The sequence below is a fragment of the Leucopleurus acutus genome, assembly GCF_964270905.1.
Source record: "Leucopleurus acutus genome assembly, chromosome: 16".
Lineage (NCBI taxonomy): Eukaryota > Metazoa > Chordata > Mammalia > Artiodactyla > Delphinidae > Leucopleurus > Leucopleurus acutus.
In genome coordinates, this window is record NC_139158.1 from 81,504,263 (window position 1) to 81,526,388 (window position 22,126).

Sequence of the window (22,126 nt, forward strand, 5' to 3'; positions counted from 1 at the left end):
GGAAGACTCAGGAAAAGAGCAGCTTTGGAGCCAACAGACTTGGGTTCTCCTTGTAGCTCCAAGACCCCATGAACATAGTGTCTCTAAGCCTGGTTTCTCGTCTGTAAAACCGTCCCTGCTAAGTTTGCTTACTTCCCCTTGAAAATGCATTATGTTCGTTGATCCATACATTTTGCATAAATATGGACCCTTTTTTTTTGCAGTACGCGGGCCTCTCACTGTTGTGGCCTCTCCCGTTGCGGAGCACAGGCTCCGGACGCACAGGCCCAGCGGCCATGGCTCATGGGCCCAGCCGCTCCGCGGCATGTGGGATCCTCCCGGACCGGGGCACGAACCCGTGTCCCCTGCATCGGCAGGCGGACTCTCAACCACTGCGCCACCAGGGAAGCCCTGGGGACATTTTTGATGTAACAAAGTTAGGCAAAAAAACAAAAACAAAAAGGAAACAAAAGCAACGACAACCCAGAAAAGCACTCAGAAATGAGTGGTTAAGGTTATTTCCCGGCTCAGCCGTGAGTTTACACCAGGCTTCCTACAAAAACCAATTCAGGACTCATGTGCAGAAGCGATTTGCTGAAAGATCCAGAGACTTAATGGCCCAGGGAGCTGTTTTATGTCCTTGCATTTACAAACTGTAACTTGCCTCAAAGCTCAGAATCCCTGGCAATGCCTGCCTCTCCTTGGTGGGAGCCTTGGGAGGGCCTGCAGCGCCCCCTGCTGGGTGAGGGCTCCTGGGACAGGGTCACCCGGGGCTCAGAGCAGGGTTATTGAGGTAAGTCCGGGACAGATCCTCACCCTAAGGGACCTACAAGCATCACTCAGCTGCAAGCCGGTGAAGCCGGGGTCCCCTAACACCCACTTCCGAGGCCCAGCCCTGCAGCTCCCGCCACCTTCAGAGCCCCAGACCACCTTCCCCTTAACCTCCCTAAGCCTCAATTCCCTCATTTGCAAAATGGAAATGATGAGAACGCCGACCTCATTGAGGTGCAAATGTGACAATCCAGAGGAAGCCCTCAAAGCCCGGAAGCAGAGCGCACAACACGTAGCAGCCATTAAGGTTAGGCCCGAATCTCCTCCGGATAACAGTAACGTAACAAGAGTCATCTATAGCGGTCCCCTTCCCCACCCACCAGGAGTGTGGTAACAAGTACCGGGGATTCACCGTCGGCCAGGCTCCGAGACCCTTAGGTGCATCGAACATTTTTAAACCTCAAGCATTTCCATAAAGTCCATAACATTATTATCCCCATTTCACAGATAAGGAAAACTCAGATTAAGTAACTTGGCCAAACTCGGCTAGAAGCAAGTAGCAGGACTAAAATTCAAAAGCCAGCAACCTGTGTCTAGAAGTAATAAAAAATTTTCTTCCTGGATAGATATTAGCAAGTCAAAACTCTCCCCACCTCCCCCCTTTTTTCCTTGATAATCTATTCAAAAAGGGAAGCTAAGTGAATCAAACAGTTTTGTTTTCCCCCAAAGACCCTCCGTGCTGCTTTTACTACCTGCAGAGCTCCTCACTGGCCTGGCGGCCCTGGGTATTTGTCCTCATCTTACAGAAAGAAAATGGAGAAGCCAGGTCAGGCTAAGTTCCACTCACTCGCTTGTCACTCCCAGAAGCCAGTGGCGGGTGCCCAGGCCAGAACCCCGCGGTCTAGGCGGTACTGACCTGGTTCAAGACCCCAGTCACGATGCACAAAGCTTGCCGGGGCGTTAGCTTTCGTAGCCTCACTGAAGCCAAGTGAGGGAGGCTGAGGAGAAACGCCTCCAAATTGCCGGGAGACAGATGAGAGGCTGCTGAGCGCGCGCGCGCGCACACACACACACACCACACATACCTCACACTCACAACACACAGCACACACATCTCACACACACCTCACACTCACAACACACACACCACACACAATTCTCACACACAGCTCACACACACACACACACACACACACACACACACACACACCTGGTCAACCAAGAATCAACGTCACTTTTCAACGCCGCAGCGTGCTGAGACAAAGGAGGCTCTGAGTTCCCACGAGGTCTCAGGCAGAAGCTTGACTCACCTTGTACGTGGGCGCTTCCCCAGCTCGCCCGGCTCGGCAGATGCCTGTCGGTCTGTCTGTCCGTCCGCCCTGAGCGTCAGGACGGGCACGAGGCCCTGGGTTCGCAAGCTCGAGAGTTGCCGGGTGAAATCCGAAACCGACCCCTGTCAACCGAGGGCCAGGGCAGGCCCAAGAAAGGGGCGGACCCTCCAGACGGGTGGGTGGTGCTTTCAACACGCAGGGAACTTCCACACGAGGCTTGAAAGTTGTAACGAGCAGTTCTCCGTCCCGCGCCCGAGAATCTTAAAAGTTTATGTCGAGGCCTTAGCGGGCCTTCGTCATCCAGACCGTCTCAACAACACGTGACTCTCAGGCTGCGTCCTCCAAATGGTTCCCACTGTGGGATGGCGGGCGGAAGGCCGTGGGAGGAGCCTCCAATCGTCGGGGCTTAGTTCAAGCGGAGGTCACGTCCTCTCGGTGACCTCCTCCTACAACCCCGAGCCCTCCCTCTCTTCACCCAACTTCCAGGCTTCACTCGTGTCTCCGAAGTCCTCCCACCGGCGCCCAGAGCTCTGCAGACGCCACCCGAGGGGTCTCCGTCTTCCATCTTCCTCCCCCACCCCGACCTCCAGGCGCCAAGCAGAGGGGCCTGTTTAACGTGGTCATCAGATTATGTGGCTTCCCTGATTAAGATCCTTCAATGTAGGGCTTCCCTGGTGGCGCAGTGGTTGAGAGTCCGCCTGCCGATGCAGGGGACACGGGTTCGTGCCCCGGTCCGGGAGGATCCCACATGCCGCGGAGCGGCTGGGCCCGTGAGCCATGGCCGCTGAGCCTGCGCGTCCGGAGCCTGTGCTCCGCAACGGGAGAGGCCGCAACAGTGAGAGGCCCACGTACCGCAAAAAAAAAAAAAAAAAAAGATCCTTCAATGCTCACTCACAGCAGCTAGAATAAAATCGCCTGATCTGGTCCCTGGCAACTTTTCCCAAACCCCTCAAGCCCCTCACTCCTTGCACACCGGCCACTCAGGCCTCCTCTGACACTCCTGCCCCCAACTTGCCACTCACATCGCTTTCTTCCTCCTTTGGACCTGCACCCAGTTGTCCCTCTGCTTGACCCCTCTTCCCCCTGGAAGCTCCATGTCTGCTCCTGGGCAACTTCCAAATGTCCAATGCCTCCTCCTCCGGGAAGCCTTTCTGATCACCCCTCGCCCAACACAATTGATGATGCTGTCCTCCCCCGGCTATCTGTTCTCTGCCCATCAGGCCCATCCAACTCGAAGCTCCCTAAGAGCAGGGACCATTCCCAAGCCACCCACCTGCATAACCTGGCAGAGTAGAGGGCAGATCGTAGATGTTCAAAAAATATTTGAAGGGGCTTCCCTGGTGGCGCAGTGGTTGGGAGTCCGCCTGCCGATGTAGGGCACGCAGGTTCATGCCCCGGTCCGGGAGGATCCCGCGTGCTGCGGAGCGGCTGGGCCCGTGAGCCGTGGCCTCTGGGCCTGCATGTCCGGGGCCTGTGCTCCGCAACGGGAGAGGCCACGGCAGTGAGAGGCCCGCGTACCACAAAAAAAAAAAAAAAAAAAAAAAAAATATTTGAGGGAGGAAGGGAGGGAGAAAGGGAAGGAAGGAGAAGACAGACATGGGAGAACAATCAGTAATTATTAACGTAATTTGTGATGATAATAGCCAACACCAGTATGGGCCTGCTCTGAGCCTGGCGCTATTCCACGCGCTTCACGTGTGTTAATGCATTTAATCCTCACTGCGAGTCCCCATCTTACATGTGCAGAGGCTGAGGCGCAAGTGAAGTAACTTGACCAGTGTCCACAGAAAGCAAGCGGTATGGCTCGAGCTTGAACCTGGGCTTCGCTCCAGAGTTCATGCTCTCAGCCTCCAGGAAGGAGGCCCTAGATGTCCATCGCATAGGGGAAAGGACACCCCCTCCGCAGGGAATACAAGGCAGCCGCTTAAAGAAGGATTTCCGTATTTACTGACATGGACAGGTGTCCTTGATGGGACACTGGGTGGAAAAAAAAGCAAATGAAGGACACGTTATAATCCCATTTTTTTGGAAAACAACAGCCAGATGTGATTGTTCACACACAGAAACGTGGCTGGAAGGACACACACACCTGGCTGATGCTGGCTACTGCTGGGAGGGCTTCCCGGGTCTCTCGCTCCAGGCTCTAGGCACATGGAACTCTCCCTCGAGACCTAGCAGGCTGCCCTATCCACAGTCCCAGAGCCCCAACTCCCCAGCCCCTGACTCGGCTTCCGCGCTGCATTTGCTGCTGCCTGACACCAGAGGGCACACTTATTTATTTGATGTCCGTCTCTGTGAGGGTAAGAATACATTGAAAAAGAAAAAAGTTGATTTTCCCCGGTGCAAAAGAAGAGGAGAACCTTTGCATTGCCACTCTCCTTTTCTTAGATCATGTGATTCTTTCTCTGCCCCCTTTGAGATGTATGTAAATCTTTTTAAAGGCGAAATAAGCCGCTTGCAGGTTTTTAAAACCTGGGAATGTGTTAAGAGTCTGAGAGCTGTCTCCTTGAAAGGTAAACATCAAGGAAGATAGCAGCCTATCTCCTAGGCCAGGTGAGGGTTTAACTTCGGTGACTAGCTCTGGGCTATAATTACATGTTTGTCACAGAGGCACAGGAAGTGTATTATTCCTTTGGATAAAGACAATTAGCAAGTACAAACGAGGGTGAACTATGTGTGACAAACGGTGCTGTCAAGTCCTCTTACCTGAGAACTAGTTATTTTTTGTCTTTGGATGAAGCATCTGCTCTGCTGCATAAAACAAGGCGCTTTCTTCCTGTCTCTGAGTTCTCTTTAGTGAATTGCCCGTGATCTGCATCACGTTCTAGCTTAATGTTTACTCAATAATAAAATTCTTTTCTTCCTCTTCTCCTTTTGTGGAAAGGTTTTCTGTCAGCAGATTTTGTTTTGAATTCTCCCCACCACCCCTCCCCGCTGGCTTGTCTTCCCCAGTAGAACATAAGCTCTGGGATACCTTGTCTTCCTACGTCACGGCTGTGTGCCCGCCACTAAGGAGGTGCTTAAAACCTGTTTATTGAATGAATAAAAGAAGTTGCTGGCTGTGTCCTTTGAGTTTTCATTGTTTACCATGATCAAATGTTACCTATGACAATAATTTTGCTAAAAAACAATTAAACTTTTAAAGACTCCACAGTTGTGCATACAAAAGGCAGCCACTGGTTTGCTTAACAGATATTGATTTTATTTCCTGTTAATCCCCATGCTTCTCAGGCATGAGTCAGTCGTCTTTAAAGCATTATTACCAAGTACTTAAGACATTCTTATTAGCAACATATTGAGACATCGAACGAACGAGAAAATCTTCAAACATCATAGTTCCAGCTAATCCAGATCCTTCCCGAGTACCGAGAAGTGATCGTTTCTATCTCCAAGGCAGTCGAGAGGAGATTCTTGGAAAACCGTATCAGCACGCTGCTCCTCAACAAGCTACCACTTTTCTTGTTGGTGGTTTTATGAGTAGCATCTCTCTCCCTGAGTGGCCTCACTGGACCGCACAGCTCGGGTTCTACGCCCTGTGCCCCCCCACCCCGAAGCTTTTATTGGTGTCCAGTCCAAACCATTCATACTCTTCTCTGAACGAATGAATGAAAAGGAACAATAATAATAATGGCCACTGAGCTCACCACGATCAGCTTTCGGGAAGGCACTGTATGTGCTGGTCCCTGTGCCGAGCATACACGTGCATGAAATTTCTCTTATTCTTCACAGCAATATTGTGATGTGGTGCTATTATTATTCCCATCTTACAGATGAGAAAACTGAGGTCCCAAGATGTTGAGTGACTTGACCCGGCACACGGTCAGTGCACCATAATGGGGGGACACACCCCCAGGCAATCTGACCCCAAAGCCCCAGCTCTTGGCCCCAAGCCATAAAACACCATTTGTTTCAAAGCGTTGGACTAATCTTCTACCTTATTTGTGGAAACAAGAGAAAACCCAGCCAGGCAGTAACCCGAGGCAGGAGGAACCCGAATTCCTCTCAATAACTCACATTTTCTGAGCTCCTGCCATCAGCCAGGCACTAGGCACAGCACTCAAAAGGTGTCATCCCGGGCTTCCCTGGTGGCGCAGTGGTTGGGAGTCCGCCTGCCAATGCAGGGGACGCAGGTTCGTGCCCCGGTCTAGGAGGATCCCACATGCCGCGGAGCGGCTGGGCCCGTGAGCCATGGCCGCCGAGCCTGCGCGCCCGGAGCCTGTGCTCCGCAACGGGAGAGGCCACAACAGTGAGAGGCCCGCGTACCAAAAAAAAAAAAAAAAAAAAAAGGTGTCATCCCACTTAAGCCTCACACCAACCTAAGGGAGGTTCATTCACTGTCCACATCCCAGAGGTGAAGCCTGAGAAACACAGAGAGGTGTCGTGACTTGCCAAGGTGCCACAGTCGGTCAGTGGCTGAGGTGGAATCATATCCAGGTCTCTCCGCCTCCACGGCCCATGTTCTTACTGACGATTTTTCCCCCAAATGAGGAAGAAAAGCAGAGATGATGATCCAATGTCAGCCCAAGTTCAGACAAGGACAGAGCTCCCACGGGGTGGGCCACGAGGAAAAAGAGGTCGCTCGGAAGTGGGTGGTGGCAGCTACCACCGGTGACATTCTCCACGCCCCCCTTGGTGCCTAGCAGAGCCCCGAGCATGACGCGGATGCTGAATTAAATAGTGACTGAACAACTGAGAGCGAATGCACCTCTTCCTACAGAGACCTACAGTGCATGCCTCCATGGTTCCCAGTTCAGACATGGTCTGTGGAGCGTGGAAGCCCGTTTTCTCCTCATCCCTCCTCCTCCCTTCGTTGTGCCCCACAGGCCATCTGTGTCATGATGGAGGGAAGGGGGGTGGGGAGTGAAGCCTTTGTGGGGACTGATACCATGCCCGTCGTGCACACATGGGATTGCTCTTCATTTTTTCAGGAAGTCACAGACACATGTGTCGCTATTCCCATATCACAGGAAAAGAAAGCTGAGGTTAAAGCAGGTTACATACTTTCCTTGGGGCCGCAAGGCTAGTGTCACGAGCTCCCAAACTCCACCCTGACCCATTTGCCTCCGAAGACCCTGCCTCACAGAGGGAGAAGAATCAGTAGGTGCCACACGATGGAAGAAAATGTGCACATGTGGTCGGCACCCAGTAAGTGTGTGTTGATAAGTGAATGGGTGAGACTCGTTCAAGCAGAGGGTTACTAACAGGATCTACTGCTACAAGATGTCACTAATGATAGTTCAAGTTATAATAGAGAAAAAACTGGAAATCACGTATATATTTATTATAACCTGTATTAGTCAGCTCGGGCTCCCATAACAAAATACCACAAACCGGGTGGCTTAAACAACAGAAATTTATTTTCTCACAGTTCTGGAGGCTGGAAGTCCAAGATCAGGGTGCCAACGAGGTCCAGTTCTTGTGAGCATCCTCTTCCTGGCTTGCTGATTGCTTCTTGCTGTGTCCTCACGTGGCAGAGAGAAAGAGTTCTGGTGTCTCTTCCACTTCCGATAAGGGCACTAATCCCATCATGAGGAACCCACCCTTATGACCTAATCTAACCGTATTTACCTCCCAATGGGCCCATCTCCAAACACTATCATACGGAGAATTAGTGCTTTAACATGTGAATTTGGGGGGAAACACAAACATTCAGTCCATAACACACATTACCAGGACACGGGATTAAATAAATCATGGAGCACCTATATTATAGAATGCTCTGCAGCTTTTAAATAATAATATTGCACAATTATGGTTTCAACAGGAAAGACATTAGTGACAGATGAAGTGAAAAAGTCACATTATGATGCATATATACAACATCACCCCATTTCTACCAATACTAGGGGTGTGGGGTACTTTGGCAAGATCTGGATCTCACACCCATACCCTGACCAGAGGGCCACCAACCATTGAGATTGGACAGCTTCATACAAACTACAATAGGGAGGGAGGGGCATCTCCAATAGAAAGAGGGAGCTGGGCAGACAAAATAGACAGAAACGCCAGCCACACTGCCATGTCTTGAGTCCTTACTGTGCCATGCCCGGTTCTACAGGCACTGAACTATATTATCTCCTTTAACTTTCACAGTAACCCTTTGAGATGGGTATTATTACTCTCACTTCTTGCAAGTGAGGAAACAAGGGACTTAGATCGTTGGAGTCACTTAACAAAGATTCTAAACAGGGCCTGCACCACACCAAAGCTGTGATGTTAGCCAACAAATCATGAAACCACAAAGCCTTACTTTTACTGCATCGCCCACTGCTGGCACATAGCAGGTGTTCAGAATAATGAATGCTGATTGGAAATGAACAGAGAGGAGGCAAGAAGTGACGTATGGGCACGGGTAGTTGGATTTGCTTTGGGAAAAGGGACAGAAGCAGGAGGTGGGGAATGGTGGAGAGAAACAGGGACGTGGGCTAGAGCCATCAGTTAAGACTCAGGCTTCCCCTGAGAAGTAAGAGGCCAGGGTATGTGCCAGGACAGAAGTCATCAGGGCAGGAAGGAGGACTCCAGGTGAGCAGAAACAGTTTAGAGCAGACACTGCAGAATCTGACAGAGAAAGAGAACTGGAAGAGAACTGTTCTCGTCCTCAGGAAGACTCAGGTACAACCAGAGAATACGTAATGGGAGAAAACGTGGCAATGTGTCCCAAACACTGTTCACTTTCTATTTTATCACAGTTTATCTGCCTGTGCTCCAGAATCTACCTTCCCACATTCTTATAGAAAGGAGCCACAGTGAGTAACCCCGAGGCCCTGGACCCCTGAGCAGATTAACCATGGTTCCCTTGGGAACTGGGAAGAAGTAGTTCCTCCTCCACCAGAAGGGAAAACTCCTTTTCCTTCCTCCAGCACCCCGGCCCCCTTTAGGTTTCAGCCCCCCCCCCCACACACACACACTGATGTGTGCCCCTTCCCATGGTACACGTGCACTTCCTGTGTGACACTCACCGCCGTGCACGGGCACACAGCCCTGTCGCACTGACTGGAGTTACCACCCCCGTCCCCCGGCAGCCACGCCCTCTACCTCCCTGCCAGCAGAACCCCGATTGTGTTCAGGAAGACGATGTGCCTACTCTGACCTAAGCCAGGCCTATTTCTTTTGCTGGATCCTCAAATTCCAGACTCCCTTGCAGCTAAGAGTGTCCTGTGACTCAGCTGTAACCAGTGAGACAGAAGGGGCTTCTCAAGGTGGGGGTAGGGTCCTGAGGTATTGAATTTGGGCACATCGATCCCCATCTCTTTCCAGTGTAGAACGGCTGAACGGCCGGCAGAACGGCTATAATTTCCCTTTGCACCTAGGTTTCTGGATACGAACTCATTTCTGCCAGTTGAATGCACTGGCAGAATATTTCGAAGCCAGAAAGGAGGCGGAGGCATCCTCCTGCGGTTTGGGCTGTTTGCTGCTGGTAAACAAGTGTGCGGAGACGTGGGGTTTTCTGCAGCAGAATTCAGGTGTGCAGTCGCCAGCCCACGGGTGTGGACCGTTAGTTGTGGCCGAGGCAGCCGCCTGACCCTGCTTTCCGGCGTCCAGTGATCTGTTCTGTAGAAGCTGGAAAGCAGCTGCAGTGGCAGTTTCCTGATCCTGGGGTCACGGCTCTGGCAGTGTGCTCTAGAATTCATTCATTCCACTGGCCGACCCCTGACACCCACCTAACGGCTTGTGGCTTGTGTCCCCCCTCTTGCCGGCCCGTGTTGCTCTGTCCAAAGAGCCTTTCCTGGGGGGCCAGCCTAATGTCCACTCCTCCAGCTTTTCCAATGGTTTTCCAAGCAACCGTTCCCTGTGGTAAAAAAAAAAATTTTTTTTTCTGCTTAAAATAGCAAAGATCTAGAAACATAACATTCTGGATCCTCTAGTTTGAACCAAAAAATGCTACCGGGGGGTCAGGCATGACAAAAGGATGAGGATAAGAGGCCTCAGGGAAGGTTTCATTTCTGTGAGCCTCAGTTTCTTCTTCTGCAGAATGGAGACCAAAGATTATTATTTTTACTACAGTTAATAGTTGACTACCGTGGTAGATTGCATTTCCCAAACATGGTCACGACAACATTTCCCATTCCACAAGCCCTTCCACACGTGACCTTGTCACTTCCCGTCAAGTCGGAGGAATCTGACCCCCTCACTCCTGAATCAGGGCTGGGCTGGCCTCTGACTCGCTTGTAAGCAACATGATGAGTCAGGATCCGCCGACTAGAACTCGCAAGCTGTCGGAAGGGATGCACGTCTCCAGCCCCGCCCATTTCTCGCGGGGCCTCAGCTCCGGCCCCGCCCCGGCCGCAGGGAGCTGCAGCCCCGCCCTCGCCGCTCAGGCGGCGGAGGGGCGGGGGTCGGTGGGCGGGGCCAAGGACGGCGCGCGGCCCCGGCCCCACCCCGCCGCTCTGGGCTCGGGCTCCGGCGGGCCCCGCCCACCGCGCTGCTCCCTCTGCTGTCCGCTGTGCGGGCAGCGGCGCAGGGCTGAGTACCATGGCCGGGCTGCTGGCGCTGCTGTGCCCCACGGGCAGGGTGGGCGCCCGGGTCCGGTCTCGCGCCGCCTGGCTCCTGGGCGCTGCCGCCCCCCGCGCCCCACCGCCCTTGTTTCTGCCGCTGCTCGGGACCGGGCTGGACGCCCCGCTGCTGCACGCGGCCCGCGGGAACTGCCACGGCCGCCAGGTAAGCCTCCCCGCCCCCACCCCGAACCCCGCGCGCCCCGATCGTCGGCCCATCTCAGCCGAAGGAGAGCCTGACTCGCGCAGCTGCCCGAGACCGAGCACCGCCAGGGTCCCCAGGCCTCAGATCTCTACAAGTCAAAGAAGCGAGTTCCCAGTTTACAGCAGGGGAAACTGAGGCTCAGGGAGGTGTGGTGACTGCCCAAGGTCACAACCTCCAGGTGATCCCAGGATCCCAAAGCGTCAGGCTGTACTGTGGTGGTGGACGGGAGGATTGGAGATGGGGCCTGGGCTTGGTATCGACGTTCTCACTGGGCGGTAGAGTTGTTCCCTTTGAAGTCGCTCCGGGGCTTCCTCCCTGGGCCGAGGAGAAAGGCTTGGTGGGTGCTGCGGTCTCTAACACCCCCCCCCCAACACTTGCTGCCACTCCCTTTTTATCTAACCTAGAGGACAGGCCTCCCTGTCAGACTGCAAGCAGCACGCGCGCAAGAAACCCAGTGTTACTTCATTGCATCAATATTTCACTTCGGTTGCTTCTGTGTTTGCTAACTGAAAACTGGTTTCCATTCAGAATGGTAATGCAGACTATCCCTTTTTGAAAGTTTTGAAGTGGGTCTCCTTAAAGAAAAAAGGTGGTAAGCAGTGAAGTCTGGAGATCCAGAGCTAACAAGTTGGGACAAGCAGGGCCTGGAGCTTTGCACCTTTGGTCCCTTTGCCTGCCTGCATCCACTCACCAGCGGTGCAGCCCTACCCCAAGTGCTGAAGGCCTCTGAGCCTGTTTGCTGACTTTGCAGGCATTTAAAATAGCACCTTCCCAACAATAGTTTGGGGAACAGTTCCATGAGCTGATGTGGGCCTCAACATGGTGCCACCGGGAGCCAGTGCTTCCTGAATGTTGCATAGGCATTTGACCCGTGACCTTACCATGCCTCTGCCACAGGTGGAGAAACTTCCTTCCCTGCCTTCTGCTCCCCCATCGGACAGGTGGTAGATCTTGTCTCTGCCTCCTGAGCCCAGTTAGGGGATCCTCATGCGTCTGGCACCCTCCGCGCACACCCAGCTGTCTCCTGGTGATTCTCTGTGGATCAGCCCAGCTGTCCCTTCCTCCTGGAAGCCTTCCCTGACCACCAGTGATACCTTGGGTGCCTCCACTGGCCCCCTCCTCAGCCCCATGGGTGTGCATCTTCTATGCACTCATCATATGGAATGTCCTCCTGACTTGCTGGTCTGTCTTGTGAGCCTGGCACTGGCAGGTGTGTGTGTGTGTGTGTGTGTGTACTGCTCCCCCACCCCATATTTATTAAAGTAAGAAGGCTGTATTAGAGGGTCAGGAAGGTTTGAGGAATGAGCCAAAAATTGCTCACAAGTTCAGATTGTTTAGAGTGACACCTGTTTTCATTCATGCAATAAGTAATATTAATAATAAACACTATATTGTGTTTACTTTGTACCAGGCACTGTTCTGAGTAGTTTGAAAATATTAATTCATGTAATCCTCACAAGAACTCTGTGACGTAAGCAATACTGTCATCCCCCCCGCTTAAGCCCAGAGAGGTTGAGTAACTTTCTGAGAATCATGCAGAGGTTACCTGTCAGAACTGGGATCCAAACCAGTCTCGTTCCTTCTGCCCTCAACAGCTGTGCTGTGTTCCTCATTTATTCGTGAGTGTCTGCACTGTGCTAGGCACTGCTCTGAGGCGGGGGGGGGGGGGGGGGGGGCGGATAGAGCAATGAACAAAACAGACATAACCCACCCTCAGGGAGCCTGACGTCTAGTGGGAGGGGAGGGACAATAAACAGAAAAGGAAAACATCAGGCTTGTTGATGTGAGAGGTGCTACTGAGAAATGTCAAGGGGGGAGGGAGGGTGCAGACGGGCAGGGCTGCAGGGAGGGATGCTGCCAGTTTAATAAATAAGGTCATCAGGGAAGGGCTCCCTGAAAAGGCAACGTGTGAGGGAGAACTGGGAGGTAGGACACTGGGGCTCAGAGAGCCATCTGCAGGTATATGAAAGCACTTATCTAAGAACAGACACTGGGGAGGTAGATGTCTGCATCCAGGGCAGCGACTAAGGATACATCACAGGTTCTTAAGGTGATATTTCACGAAGAAATGAATGTCTGAAAAGTTTCCATTCCTTGCAGGTCATCGCCTCATAAATTCCTTTATTTCAGTCTCTATTCTCCTCCAGGGTTAGGAAGAAAAATGCATGACCCACAATGATTAAAGAGATTTCCAGGATAAAAGGAAGAAAATTGTCCATATAAGCTTCTAACTCTAGAAAGTTAAAAACTAACTGCAGCACCGGCTAACAGGAAATTGTCTGTTGTGTCTGAATATTTTGTCCCTCCCATTGTCTTGCAGTAGATACTGGTTATTCTGTAGCTGGAAGTCTGGCTGCCTTTCTTTTTAAGGAATAACTTTTTTTTAAATATTTATTAATTTATTTATTTTTGGCTGTGTTGGGTCTTCGTTTCTGTGCGAGGGCTTTCTCTAGTTGCGGCGAGCGGGGGCCACTCTTCATCACGGTGCGCGGGCCTCTCACTATCGCGGCCTCTCTCTCTTGTTGCGGAGCACAGGCTCGAGACGCGCAGGCTCAGCAGCCATGGCCCACGGGCCCAGTTGCTCCACGGCATGCGGGATCTTCCCAGACTAGGGCTCGAACCCGTGTCCCCTGCATTGGCAGGCAGATTCTCAACCACTGCGCCACCAGGGAAGCCCTGGCTGCCTTTTTTTCTTTTCTGGCCCAAAGGCCTTTTGCCAAAATAGAGGTCGTACAGAAAAGGGCTCTCGAGAGAGAGAGACAGTTCCACCCGGTCCTGGCAAGTAGACAGAGGGGACATAATGAAGTCTGGTTGGGCCAGATGTCCAGGGTGGGAAGTGAAAGGGGCTTTCACCCGTCATCAGCCTCAGGACGTTGTTTGGCTCTTGGAACCGGGGTTTGTCCACTGCTCCTCCTATCAGGGCCTGGCAGATCTCCCAACCGGGGCACTTCATCCGCAGCCAAAAGGCGGGTGGGGAGCTGTTTATCAGGAGCCTGAGCTCCCAGCGGCCATTCTGGCTGCTGGGCGTCAGAGGACAGGGAGGGCGCGGTGCAGGCCCAACCGAAGGGTACTGGTGACAGTTTTCCTTCTCCCCTCCAGAGCCTTGACGTTCTGGAACAGGCTCTTCCTTGAAGAATGTTCAGCTCTTGGGGGACATGAAGGGGAGCCTGCAGCACAGGACTCAGTCTGGGCGCCGCCAGCCAGCTCATGGCTTTGCCCCAAACCTTGGTCTCCCATCTGTCAAAGTGGGAGCGACAGAGGTGCCCACGTCGTGGGGTTGTGAGGGTTTTTATGGGATGGCGCCTTTAAAGTGCTAAGCCCGGTACCTGGCTCAATAGAAGGGGCCTCTCTTGAGGACACTGGTAGTTTTCCTAAAACCTTTCAAAAAACGTTATGCTTTCCTGCCTATCAGAACCAGCCTCTGGGACCCCATAAATGGATACTGGATTTTAGTAGGCACTCCCCTTTTTTTAAGTGTTTGTTTTCTTAAGTCTGAAAAAAGCCCGCAGAAGTCAAAGCTAAAGGCAGAGAGGAAATACAGTTCGTCTCCTGCCTTAGGACCTTAACACTTAATTCCCAGGGACTGAGCAGCCTTTAATGAAACAGATTTAATTTTAATTGAAGCTTTAATTTAAAGCTTCCAGGTGTTTTGGGGTTTTGTTTGGTTGGTTTTTTTTTTTTTTTTTTTCAGTCCCAACTGCAGTTTGGGAACAAAAGACATGCTCTTTCAGTTGGGAGGTAATGAAAAGACTCTTTCAACTAATAAATCTGAGTTTTGTGCCAACTCTTTTGGGAGCAGGGGCAAATGAGTAGCTGCTGTGTATGATTAAAAATCAAGGATGATTCTGGGAAAGGTTTTTTTGGCTATGCTGCGCGGCTTGTGAGATCTTAGTTCCCTGACCAGGGATTGAACTCGTGCCCTCAGCAGTGAAAGCGCAGGGTCCTAACTACTAGACCACCAGGGAATTCCCAATTCTGGGCAAGTTTTAATCCAAGACTGAATTCCACCCTCTCCTCGCCGTGCGTGGAATGTGGCCCTTCACTGAGCCTTACTTAGTTCTTTTGGGGACAGTAGGACAGTCTGCTTTTGTGCCTTCTTATCTTCTACGTACGTGCAGCAGCCACGGTTTATCTTCCATTCTGGCAGCTGGTCCAGAGCCAAGCCCTCCTGTCCAGCATGAAACCAAGCTGAGAGGCTGCCCCAGGGGTTACCAGACACAGCAGGGCTCCAGACACTGCAGACATTCTTTGTAGGGCAAAATGTACTGTGGCTCCCAGCTTGCCCTGAAGAGTAAATTTTAGAATCTGTACTTTGTATTTCAGTTGAATCAAATTCTGCTTCATAAAAAGGAATGAAGTTTGATACCTGCTACAACGTGGATGAACCTTGAAAACACGATGATAAGTGAAAAAAGCTGCCGTAGTCTGTTCGGGCTGCTGTAACACCATAGACTGGGCGGCTTAAACGGCAGACATTCATTTCTCACAGTCCTGGAGTCAAGAAGTCCAAGGTCAAGACACGGGCAGATTCAGTGTCTGGTGAGGGCCTGCTTCCGAGTTCATAGCCAGCTGTCTTCTGTCTTCTTGCCATGTCCTCACATGGTAGAAGGTTCAAGGGAGCGCTCTGGGGTCTCTTTTACAAGGGCCCTGATCCCATTCCTGAGGGCTCCACCCTCATGACCTAGTCACCTCCCACCTCCAAATACCATCCTGGTGGGGATTCGGTTTCAACATACGAATTTGGGGCGGGGGAAGGCTTCCACCAACATTCAGTCTGTAGCAGAAGCCAGTCACAAAAGGCCCCATGCTGTATGGCCCCGTTTACAGGAAACGTCCAGAAAGGGCAAATCCATAGACAGAAAGGAGTTTCGTGTTTGCCTTTCCCCATCAGGATGGGGGAGAGAGGAATGGGGAGTGACTGCTAATTGGGTGACAAAAACGTTCCAAAATTAGATCCTTGTGATGGTTGCACAACTGCAAACACACATAAACCATCTGACTGTACGTTTTAAACCTTAAGATGGACTTTATGGCCTGTAATCTATATACCAGCAAAACTGTTACCAAAGTGGATGGGCCTCCCTGGGGAGGAGGAAGAAACACACGTGGGGCGTTAGGTGGTGACGGCCCGATGGAGGGAACTGCACAGGAGCAGCTGTGAGGGTCTCGGTTTTAAAGAGGGTGCTCCAGGAGGGCCTTCCTGAGGTGATGTCGGAATAAAGACCTGGAGGCGGGGCTATGAGGACGTCTGGGGAAAAGCATTCAGGCAGAGGGAGCCGCAGATGCCAAGGCCAGGAGCGGTCCTGGCCTGGGCTGCTTAAAGCAGCAAGAAGGCCACGTGGCCCGAATGGGGAGCAGGAAGGAGAATGGGGGTGGGGGGCGGCGGGCCTGGAGGGCTGAGGGGCTGGTGCTTCCAGGAGGCCTCTGACGGGGGTGGTGCTGTAATCCCACCTTGGTTTTTACAGGCTCCCTCTGGCCACTGTGTTGAGTGGTCAAGGGTGGGATTGGGGGACCAGCTGGGAGGGAGGCCATCACAGTAACCCAGGGGAGAGATGAGGCGCCTGGGCCAGGTGGTCCTGAAGCAGCGTTCCCTAAACCCACCTAGGCTGGCACCGCTCAGCGCCGCTCCGGTCAGTAGCCCTGTCTGCTGCTCTGTAGGGTCAGCCCCTCATGGGAGACCTGCAAGGTCAGGCCCCGGGCCCCTGGGTGGCCCCTGGTCTCTCATGTTCCTGCCTACAGCCCGGGCAAGAGTAGCTCGGGAGGTCTGGTCTGAGTGCCGTCAAAGAAAGAAAACAGCCCAGGAGGCCGACTGCAGTGGGCCCGGTGGAGGGCGGGGCAGTGGATTCTGGTGGGCAGACACCGTCACGTCCTGAGGATGGAAGGGCGGGGGTGGGCCACCAGGGCTTGCTGGCTTAGGGGACAGCATGGATGAGCATGAGGGATGGAGGACACAGTGCGGGCCTGGCGTGCGACGGGGGGACGAGGCTTGGGTGGGCAAGCCTCCAGAAGTATCTGAGGAGGAAGGGGACCTGCTGCACTTAAAACTCTTTATCAGGGAGTTCCCTGGCAGTCCAGTGGTTAGGACTCCGCGCTTTCAGTGCCGAGGGCGCGGGTTTAATCCCTGGAGGGGGAACTAAGATCCCAAGGCACAGCTGTGTGGCGTGGCCAAAAAGTAAAAACTCTTGATCACATCCTAGTACCTGTGCATGCAATCCAGCTCGACCCCTAATACACCGGGCAGAGATGGTCCCTTCACCCTCCCAGTGCTAGGAGCCAGGCAAGACGACCAGGTCCCTGCTCCCTGGAACCACACATTCCGGGCCTCCGGCCAACAGCAAACAAGCGAAGAACGGAATGCTTACGTACATGTATTTGTTATATTTGTTACATTATAAGCAGGACAACTCCTGAAGATGGAAATCTCAGAGGGAAGTAGAGATGTGATAGCATGGCTGCCACTGAGGGCAGGCAGCTGAGGTGGTCAAGGAGGGCCTCTTGGAGGAGGTGACGTTTGTGTTTGCAGCTTAGGAAGTGGCTCACTCCAGTCTGTTGCAAGGCAGGTACATCTGAGAAGCGAGGGCCACGTGGAGAGTCTGCTGAGGGCGGGCAGGAGCAGGACAAGGGGAGGCGAGAGTGCTGAGCAGGTGTTTACCTGGCAACGCTGGCTGATCACTTAGAAGCACCAGGGGAACTGATATCTAATCGCAGTGCCCAGGCCTCACCCCACATCTATGAAATCAGAGGCTGGGCACCTGGGCACAGACAGATGGATCAGCAGCATCCGGGTCCCCTGGGAGCTCTTGAGAAAGGCAGCGTCTGCAGGGAGGCCCCAGACGTGCTTGGTCAAAGCTCCCACCTGCCCGCCAGCAGGGGCTCTGAAGCAGGGCAGGGCCGGGAGGAGGACCTGTGCCTCGTTGCGGTTGGAGGCTGCTGCCCTGGGCACCTGTGTCATTTCACTTTTGTCCCTGGGATGCCACGCTGCATGTCATGTGTCCCCACCCCCCCACCCCCACCGCAGCCTTTGAAGCATGGCTCCACTGCAGCATGTTCTAAAAATACAAGAAAGCAGCCGTCCCGCTGCAAAGTCAGTAGCCGGAGCTGACTGACCCAGATGCTGCCTGTGAGAAGAGCTCTGAGGTCTGTCGTTAGAGCTGAAGAAATCCTTTGATGTAAAAGGCACTCTCCATATTGAGGAGTTTTGTCTTTTTAATCCAAGGTTGTTTTTATTTCTCCCAAACATTCCAGGCCCTGTAGATGCTCAGTAATTGTTAACAAACACCCCATGCAATGAATACTTTCTGTACTAACCCAGCCGCTGCATTTATGGCCAGAGAACTAGCCCTCCCTTTCTCCGTTCAGGTCTCAGAGGTAAATCTTGATTCCAGAAGTAGATACGTCACGGCTTCTGCTCCGTTTTATTTCGTACCCACTGTCTTGTAGAGTCTAGCATGGTTGTCACGTCACCACAAACCTGGAGGCATGAAACGACATACATTTATTCTTTGACAGCCCTGGAGGTCAGAAGCCCAAACGGGGTCTCACAGGGCTAAAGTCAGTGTGTGGGCAGGGCTGGTTCCTTCCAGTGGCTCTACGGGAGAATCCATTTCCTGCCTTGTCCAGCTTCTGGAGGTGCTGCACTCCTTGGCTCGTGGCCTTTTCCTCTGTCTTCAGAGCCAGCAGCACAAATCTCTGCAAATCTGACTCTGCTTCTGTCCTCACGTCTGCTTCTCTGACCCTCCTGCCCCCCTGTGTCCACTCACAGGACCCTTATGATTGAGGTCCCACTGGTCCCACTCAGAAAATCCAGATGATTTGCCCATCGCAGATCCTTAACTTAATCCCACCTGCAAAATCCTTCTGCCACGTAAGGTAACATATTCACAGGTTCTGGGGACTAGGACCTAGACATCTTAGGGGCCATCGTTCTGCCCATCATACCACCCATCGTACCTGGTACCCAGCCCTTCACTGCACTCAGTGGCTTAGCGGGCATTAGCCTCAGCTGACAAAGAAAGATAGTAACTTATCTCTCACTGGACGGGAAAGAGCAGAACGCTGCCTGAATCTGAAGCTGTTGATGACCACTAACATCCTTGCTCCTGCCCTAAAGCGTCTCCCCTTCTTTGGCTTGTGCACAGGACACCAGCAAAATCACTGTGACAACAGGCGGCAACATCAGCAGTACAGAGGAGAAAAAGCAAAGCAAGTCGCAGCAGCTGAAAAAGATCTTTCAAGAATATGGTGCCGTTGGCGTGTCACTGCACATTGGAATCTCATTAATCTCTTTGGGCATGTTTTACATGGTTGTTTCAAGGTAAGATTTTGACAGTAGTAGATATTTGTTTTTCGCTGCCATCCAAGTGTCTTTGGGAATAAGAACTTTTTTCCTAAGACTTTATATTCATCTAGCTACTTTCATCACATTTTTAAAAATACTGTAAATGTCATAGCCAAATTGATCGGTTAACTCTATCCCTTTTGTGTTTGTCTGTTTGCCTCTCTCCCCTCCAGTGGTGTGGACATGTCAGCCATCCTGCTTAAGCTCGGGTTTAAAGAGTCACTGGTACAGTCGAAAATGGCAGCAGGCACAAGTACTTTCGTGGTGGCCTATGCCATCCACAAGCTGTTTGCACCCGTGAGGATAAGCATTACCTTATTTTCCGTGCCCCTGATTGTCAGGTATTTTCGGAAAGTGGGAATTTTTAAACCTCCAGCTGCAAAGCCTTGATGAACTCTTCAACTGTGGGCCTGAAAACCTACTTCTTTGAAATGATACATTTTGGACTGGTTTTATGATGTAGGGTTTATGGTGGGGGTGAGGCAGGGGCTAGCTGCTGTCTTCTCGTGAATAGCATTTACTTTTGCCAGCAAAAATTCAGGGTTTCAAATCACTGTAACTTTTTTGCTTTGTAAGTTTTGGTAATGCTATTCATCATAGGGCTTGTCTGCATCATCTACAGTGTCAGCAAAGCATCGCCATTGAGTTATCATCTGAAACAAAACTGTCAGCCAGGAAATGTTCCTTCTGGAGGATCACTGGTGAGGGTCTGCGTGCAGAAAGAAGCCTCAGGGGTTAATCTTTGCTCAAGTTCTTAAAGGGCAGCGATTCATTAAGCTGGTTTTTAAAGTTCCCCTTCCTCCAATATTTGCTGTCAGGCGGCCTTCGTTTTAATATGCAGTAATGTGCAGAACAGCTGCCAGTGCTACAATTAATGAAGCAGAATTTAAGACTTCACAATATGGAATCAGGATATTAATTAGCATCAACACTTTGACGTTCATTACACTTGTTTGGGGGGAAAGAAAAACAAGTATTTCTGGTACGTTTCACTGATCCCAAGACACCTTCAAATCTGGACATGATGGGGCCTGCCTCAGCTGATTTTTCCCAAACTTCATCAAAGTAGGTCAGAATCATTTGTCTCTGTTTCGGTAAAATACGGAAACTTCATCCAATAGTAATGGCATCAGTTGGCCCCGGATGCCTGTGTCCTCAGGAATCTGGATACTGTACATATACGCAAAGCTGAGACAATCTTGGCCTGACTAACTCTGTCTCAGACTTCAGACATTCCAGAACTAGTGTCACAGTGTTTACATTGTGTTGCTACTTATATTTTTTAATTGAGTTAAAATTATGCATGCAAAAAAAGATTTTGTATCACTCTCTAAAAAAGTAAAATTACTAGCAGTTGCTGTAAATGGGAGACAACCGCAAAATAATAATACAGGCCGGGCAGGGACCGAGCTAGTTTGCCAGATAAAGGGCGTGTGACTTTAGGCCCCTCGTTCTCTGTTTGGGACACTGGTTAACAACAGAAATGCAAGCACACAGATCTCAGTTGAGACTTTCTCCTTGAGCCAGTCAGGAGCAAGCAACGGAGCAGGAATCTATTCCCGTGGGCTTCAGCATCACTGACGGGACACTGGCTGCGCCCCAGGAAGCCCAGTGTAACTGCCCTGCCACCATGGTTCAGGGGTTGCATTTATCTTTCTGGCTCCCAGATTTATTTTTTATTGTAGTTTTTTGGTTTGATTAACTACATTTGTGACAATCAGAAAACTCAAGGAACTATCAACTGATCATCCTGGTTTTACTGAGATCTGACTATTGACAGTTTTTCCTCGTTAGCCCGTAGTAACCCATGTCAATCAGTTATTTCAGTTAACTTTTATGAGAATCTTTGTGCGCCAGATTCTCCACTTGCAAGATCTTTAAAGTGGATCTATTATCCCACCCCCACCGCCCCTTTTAAAGCAGTTAGCCCACTGCCAAAAGGTTTTAGCAATTTAAAGTTGGAATTAGACTGCCTTTCTGGGGTCTAATTCCCAGGACACGTCCACATCAGAGAGAGATGGCACCAGTGCTAGGTAATTCCTCATGAGGACAGGACCAGCACTTCTGTGTTGCTGTCTGTGTGTGAACAGTTGGCTCTGGGCTCCTAACCACCTTCCTCACCGGCCTCCCAACCATTCAACTCGTGAGTAATGCCTATGCAAAAAAGCCGATAGGGATTCCTACAGGTTTAAGGGCTTGAATGGGAGTGGACTGAAAGGGCAAGCAATAAAACAAATTATCATACCAAATAGCCATAGCGTTCTCTTGTAAGCCCCAACTCCACTCCACTCCAGTGGCCAGTTGTCAGAACAGAACAGAGTAACTAGAGAGGAGAGGCAATCAAAGGACCAGGGAGTTACAGCATTATGTGAATTCACCAGCAAGATGTACAGATCACTTGTATTTACATTGTTTTTATGGGACTAGGGGAATAAAACTGATGATCTATTTTAAACACGTAAGCCATTGTTCACCTCTAATTTTTTATCTGACAAAATGAGCAGCTTAAATTCCGTGAAACAAATAAACATCTTTGTAAAGTTTATGAAGAACTTTTTATTCTTAGAAAGCCATCACTGCTGCTGATCATGAAGCAGCAGTGCGTGTGACTAGTTTATTAATGCTGTGCTGCTACAGTGAGCTCTTTTCTGTGCTTCTGTGGGATTGTTTGGGGAAATGACAGCTTAGCTAGTGTCACTGGTGGGGTTAGTGATGTTGTGTCGACTACATCCGGGGTGGATGGATGAACTACTACCCTGGGATGTAAAAGCTCGAGACTGTGGGAACCAAAAGCTCCTTTGTCCCAACGGGGCTAGCTGGACACGGCCGTTTTACTCAGTTCTTAAGTTTCCACAACTACTTCGGCAGCTCTGACATGGAAGCGTATAGCCACGTCCTTCTGTGTAGACATTTCTGACCTCTGTAGGCCTCTTGCACCGAAAGTTGGCCATGAAAGCATGTTTCCTCTCCTAGTTCCCAGTAAGTTCAACACTTCCACCTTTGCCTTCAT

The 22,126-nt window shown here is 51.3% G+C and overlaps 1 protein-coding gene across 1 annotated transcript; it reads left to right on the forward strand.

The window, feature by feature from the left end:
* The first annotated feature begins 10,544 nt into the window (after nt 1-10,544).
* On the forward strand, nt 10,545-21,865 carry FAM210B (family with sequence similarity 210 member B). Its single transcript, XM_082858139.1, has 3 exons — nt 10,545-10,739; nt 18,917-19,092; nt 19,290-21,865. The coding sequence occupies exons 1-3, from the start codon at nt 10,554-10,556 to the stop codon at nt 19,504-19,506; spliced, it is 579 nt and encodes a 192-aa protein (XP_082714265.1). The 5' UTR covers nt 10,545-10,553; the 3' UTR covers nt 19,507-21,865.
* The last annotated feature ends 261 nt before the right edge of the window (nt 21,866-22,126 follow it).